A 6000-nucleotide genomic window follows, 5' to 3' on the forward strand; every position below is an offset into this window, starting at 1 on the left:
TGAGTGGCTGGGTAGTGGAGCGTGTGGCTGGGTAGTGGAGTGTGTGGCTGGGTAGTGGAGTGTGTGGGTAGTGGAGTGAGTGGCTGGGTAGTGGAGTGTGTGGCTGGGTAGTGGAGTGAGTGACTGGGTAGTGGAGTGTGTGGCTGGGTAGTGGAATATGTTGTGCTGGAGCAAGCGCACTGCACGAACGTGCCGGCCTTGTTCAGCCTGTACTCCCTTTCCCGTTCCAAGACAACTGCAAATTGCAGGGTGGATGTCCCGTTCATTGCCGAATCTCAGAATGCATGCGAGTGGCTCAGCGTGAATTATATTGAGAGGTTTCGTAGCGCCGCTGTTTTCAAAGGAATTGTACTCACTACCGAGAACCATAGTGACAAGACGGCACTCTATGATAGCTGGTTCCAAACCGTGCCACATGCCCTCCCGCATGGTCTTGTGGGAGTCTCGGTACGCCTTCAATTGCGTGGCATGATAGTCTGAAGACGTACCGATATAGTTGTTTTACTTTCATTTTTCTTCCGGAATCGGAAGAAAAAAAACTCATGACGTACATGTACATCATCGGAACGGCAAAGGGTTAAAATATTAACACCGAAAAAATGTTACCCTTCCCTGGAGCACATCCAGAACTTTGCGTGCGTGCGTGGCTGCACGTGCAAGGGGAGGGGGCGGTGCAGGAGGGTGGGGTTTGGTGGCTTTTTGTTCCCGACGGGCAACGATTCCCCACCGCGGCGCTTGCGTGTGCAGTGCACTTCTGGCGCTACTCGCCCTCGTTCCTGGGCCGCTACTGCCGCCTGTCGGCTCGGCTGGAGCTGGAGTCGCTGCTGTCGCAGCAGGCCCTGCGCGAGGCCCTGTCCGACGACGAGCTGCTCGTCGCCAAGCAGCGGCAGCAGCAGGTGGCCGACTTCACGCAGGTGAGGCCCACAAGGGGACACGGGACCTCACGCAGGGAAAGTCCACGCAGGGGGACACGAGGCCTCACGCAGGCGAGGTCCACGCAGGGGGACACGGGACCTCACGCAGGCAAGGCCCGTAAGGGGACACGGGACCTCACGCAGGGATGGGAGGTGCGGTGCCGGATATGTTCAGTTGATGGAGGTTATCATCGTAAACCATGATTAATCCAACGCTGGATGAAGTCTTCACCATTTCTCATGGTCCACGTGTCAGCCGCCTTCATGCCGATTTCATCTGCGCATCGACGGAGGGGTGCGCTCGTAGCAACGTACAAGTCTGTACGATGCACGTGTCAGTGCCAGCCCAACTGACGTCCCGACGCGTTGACTCGTTCCGTCAACGTTAATTCTTCCGCCCCGCGATACACGGCGTGTCAAGTGGCGCGCGTAAGATGGATCGCGTACGACTCGTGCGAGCGGTTCTCAGCTCCTGACACTCGCGATGCTCGAGGCGAGGGGGACAAACAAACGAGCGAGCGAACGAGCGATAATTTCTGGCGCGTGCGCACGTCATCGACGGCTGCGCAGCAGGTGGACGAGGTGTGGCGAGAGGCACGCTGGCTGATGGACGCGCTGCAGCACGCGCGCTACAAGCACCCGCCGGGCTGCGGCAGCGTCCCCCTGCAGCTCGCGCTGCGCAGGCCCGGCGACGGCGGCGCCCCGGACGGGCACCGGCGGCGCCGCGACGCGGCGGACGACGGCGACGGCGGAGACGGCGGTGAGGCCGGCGACGACGGCGGCGAGGACGACGCGGAGGAGGCCGCCGCCAAGATTCCGCCCGGAGCCAAGCCACCGCCGCCCTCCTCCTCCTCCTCATCGTCGCTCCACCTCGACTTCCTGCCGTCGCCGGCGCCGTCGCCGGAGCCGCCGCGTCGGCTCAAGCGCTCGGGTCGGTCGCGACGCCGCTTCGCCGCCACCCACCGCGACGCTTTGCTCCCCGCCGCCGTCCCCCCCCTCCCCCACTCCCCTGGCTGGCAACGCTCGCTCCGTCACAGCTCGAATAGCACAGCAGCGGAGATGCCATCTTCTTGTTCTGCTCCCGAGCAGGATATTTAGTCACGCCGTAGAAATGACGATAGCCTTGAGGATGTGCAGTGATACCTCGGTCGACTAATCCTCTGGGAACGAAGCTGCTATGTAACGACGCTCCTTTATTACAACGTGGGCCGTGGAGGGCCCCCTTCAGCCACGACTGTTTTTGCCAAAAAAAATTGAGGAAGAAATATCTTCAGAAATTATGCTAATTGATTCAACAGAGGGCTATTTGTTTACGCCACCGAGTGGGGTTTGTTTACTGTACGCTATCAGCAGACAATCAGCGAAGAGATTCTTGAGTCTCCCTCTCCCGCCCGCCATTGCTCGAGCTCCTCGTGTTGGTTAAATGTTACCGTGTTTTTTTGTTGTTGCAATCATAAAGTGATTTTACTTCCCCCATTATGCCATCCAACCGACGACCATTGAGCGCGAGAGGCCATAACTGGGCAAGAAGCGCAGCGTAGAATTGATCTCTTTGTGAACGGAAAATGCCGAGTGTAAGGAGGGTAGAGGCGGGAGAGGTGAAGAGTGAAGTGGCGCTTCCGTTTGGGTTGGCGCAGTCCACCCTGCAGACCATTTTAAACCCAGCAGACAAATTGAAGGCCACTGTGCAGCGATGTTTTGCTATTGTAGCGCCCCCCTTCACTGAAGTCCTGGAACGCTTCCCTATGCCTACCCATGCAATATGCACCTCTGGTAACGACGTTTCTGATAACGAAGTGACATCAATGGAACGCATCTACTTTGTTAACCGAGGTATAGCTGTCTTTAGTTTAGAGACCAGGAAGGAACCGTGAGATTGCTATCTACAGGTGGGAGCTGCATTAATCGATGCGGTGTCCGAGCCTCATCATTCCATCACACATTCTTCATCATTCAATCACATATTATTTCGTCTCTCACCTGGTCCATTATCCTAAACTATTAATTTTGCGACGAATGCTCTAACAACACGCACGCGACCAACGAGCCCTCTGAGGACGAACGCTCTAATGACGAATGCGCTTGTGTCGGCAGACCGCCACGTGTTCTCGGACGAGGAGAGCTCCTCGGAGGTGTTCCTCCCCACGGACAGCGACTACGAGTCGAGCAGCGCGCTGAGCCCGCGCGAGCTCGACCTCGTGCTCGAGTGCTCGCCGGGGGGGGGGCGGCGGCGGCACGGGGGGGGGCGGCGCGGGGGGGAGCGCCGGCGACGTCGCGTGGAGGAGCGCCGGCGGCGCGGGGAGCGCCGGAGGTGGCGTCGCCGGCGCCGGAGGGTTCGGCGGCAACGGCGGCGACGGCGGGGCCGGCGGCGCCGGCGGCAGGGGCCCGGACGTGCTGCGCGACCACGAGCGCCGGCCCCGCTCGTGCGTGTTCCCGAGCGGGGGCCCGAGGCCGTCGCGCACGCGCAGCGGCCCCGCCGGGGCGGCCCGGGACGCGTCGCCCCCCGCGCCGCGCCCCTCGCCCGCCGCCGAGGCCGCGGGCCACGACGGCTGCGCGACCGCCCGGCGGGGCCGCTCCGTCGACCGGGGCCCGGCGGAGGCCGCCGCCTCGGAGGTGCCCGGCTCCAAGTGGGGTGGGAGAGGCGGAGCGGGAGGCGGCCACCGCGTCCCCAAAAGCCAAAGCCTCGGCTTCCGAGGGCCCGGGAGCTCGTCGAGGGGTCGCTACGGAGCTGGCGGGCAGCGGATGGCCTGGAGCTCGAGCCTGTCGGTCACCGAGCCGGTCAACGGTTTGGACCGGTCCACGGGACGGGGCAGCAGGAGCAAGCAGGGCCCTCGAGAGCAGTCGGCGTCAGAAGCTGCCCGCGCGGACACCACGGCCCACGGGGGCGACAGGGCCAGGACTCGAGTGTCGCCGGAGGGCGGAGGTCACCGCGCGAGGCTTAGCGGGCCCCCGCCAGAGGAGCTGGCGAGGGACGAGGTCCCCAACCCCGCGGCCACCGTGCTGAGGGTCTACCCCCAGTACCCGACGGGGCTACACAGGGAGGCCTACGTCAACGTGAGTACAGTAGAGCCGCGTGCGAACGTCCTAAGTGGATTTTTCTCTCCTATTTCCGCTGCTGGATGAATGCATTGCCCACACGGGGGTTTAAGCTGACTCTCTGCGCGCGCTCTCGCTTGCGAGTAGTTCATCACCCCCAAGTAAATTAAGGTGAAAGCCGATGACAAACGACAACGCAGCGTTGGCGTTCGCACGGAACACGACGTCACGATGATGGGTGCCTATTCGAAATCTACACGGTCAAGGCGTCGCCTTGCTCAAACGAGCACAGCAAAAGCAGCGGCGGAAATTCCACATTCTCGATGCGGGGGGCTAGCCTCATTCAGTGGAACAATCACTGTCAACTTCGCTCACGGTGGCACTCACTTTTTCAAACCCAGTGGGATCCCAAAGGCCTCTAAATAGACACCTTGACTCACATTTGCATTCACTCAAATCACAGTGCCACCTGAATAGGTTCGAACACAGCAGTTAGGTTTTCACTGACAGGGCGAAGTTTCAGAGCCAAGTATGTCCAGAAAATAGTTTAACTCCCGGCACACCACATCCAGTGAATATGTGATCTATTTTGTATCTTTTTCGCCCGGTATACAGGAGGTCGTGGGTTCACTCTCATGCCCTGACACCTGCTGTACACTTGGAATTTGCGATGTCTCTCTCCCTTTGGTCGCATGGATTTTTCTCCAGATCCTTCGGTTTTCCCCTCCACATTTAGCGTCAACGACACACGTTTAGAGTATTTGGCTGCTATAAATTTCCACGTGAAAATAAGCCACAGGTCGCTTCTGAAAAAGAGCCATACCGCATAAGTGGGCCTTGCCTGGTAAAATAAAAAAAAATTGTTTTAGTTGAACGTGACACCGCGCTTCTCTCCCCCACAGCTGGCGGTGAGCCGGCGCACGACCGCCGGCGAGGTGACGCAGCTCGTGCTGCGGGAGGTGAGTCGCGCCGCGGCAGCGGCAGCGGCGGAGGCGACGAGGACGCCCGGAGCGGCTTGCGCCTCCTCTTCCTCCGCCTCCTCCTCCTGCTGCTCCGAGGAGCCGCGCAACTTCTCGCTGGTGGCGTCGGCCGGCGGCCGCGAGCGGTGGCTGCCCGACGACGCTCGCCCCCTGGAGCTGCCGGGCCCCTGGGGCGGGGGGCGCCTCTCCGTGCGCCTCCGGGAACTCGCGCCATTCGGCGGCGGTGCCGCCGGCGAGCAACAGAACCGCATCACGCGCGTGTGAGAGCCCGCGGGGGGCGGGGGTCGCCACCTCTCCAGGTGCGGGCCCGGGGACACGTCGAGGGACGGAGGAGGAGGAGGATATCTCGGGATGCCGGAGGAGCAGAGAGCCGCGTGGCACTGCGTCGTCTCGAGTGGTGCGGCACTACGAGGTGGACAAAGGGCAGGGGGACCTGTTTTTGTCTTCCTGAGAAGAGCGAAGCATTTGCCGGGAGGGCAGCTGCCGTCCCAGGACGATGGTGGGAAGAGCCAGGACGGGTGGCAACCCTGTTGAGCACCCCCAAAAACCAAATTACGAGACGACGACGACGACAACAAAGAAACAAGATTTGAAGCTTTGCCTGGGGAGGGAAGAGCGAGAGAGCTTCAGTGCTCAGCGGATATTTGTTTCTCCAATCTCGATGTTGGCCTCCGTGACGTTGGGACACGGGCTGACCGCGGGCGCCAGTTGCGTCGTCGCGCTGCAGGCCTCTTCGAGGCTTGAGAAAGAAGGGAATGACCTTCGTGAAGGTCACCTGAACGTGCAGGGATTTCATTGGCTCGCGGTTATTAAGGGTCACCTCGCAAGACACAGGTCGAGGTTGTTTATTTATTTGATTTGTTTAGCCTCGCGTTCAACGAAGACGCAGCAGTGTGGACTGTGCGGATATCTGCTGCTGCCACTGCTGCGGCTGCTGCTGCAGACAGAGCACTTTGAGGTGTATCTCCACACTTAGAAACAACGTGCGTTTGGAGTATTCAACTGCGATGCATTTCCACGTGATTAGCCACTTTGTTGAGCTATAAACGATACATTTTATATGACCAGGC

At 60.5% G+C, this 6000-nt stretch overlaps 1 protein-coding gene across 9 annotated transcripts in view; it reads left to right on the forward strand.

Annotated features, from left to right (window-relative positions):
- ANKFN1 (ankyrin repeat and fibronectin type III domain containing 1) overlaps window positions 1–4986 on the forward strand; it is a 270247-nt gene extending 265261 nt beyond the window's left edge. For all 9 annotated transcript variants that reach the window (XM_078872935.1, XM_078872933.1, XM_078872932.1 and 6 more), the window contains 4 exons: window positions 748–914; window positions 1485–1845; window positions 3009–3968; window positions 4853–4986. In XM_078872935.1, the coding sequence (XP_078729061.1) occupies window positions 748–914; window positions 1485–1845; window positions 3009–3856 (1376 nt within the window). In that variant the 3' untranslated portion in view covers window positions 3857–3968; window positions 4853–4986. The remainder of the gene's footprint in view (window positions 1–747; window positions 915–1484; window positions 1846–3008; window positions 3969–4852) is intronic.
- Window positions 4987–6000: the final 1014 nt, after the last annotated feature.

Source organism: Lampetra fluviatilis, chromosome 35 (assembly GCF_964198595.1).
Source record: "Lampetra fluviatilis chromosome 35, kcLamFluv1.1, whole genome shotgun sequence".
NCBI lineage: Eukaryota > Metazoa > Chordata > Hyperoartia > Petromyzontiformes > Petromyzontidae > Lampetra > Lampetra fluviatilis.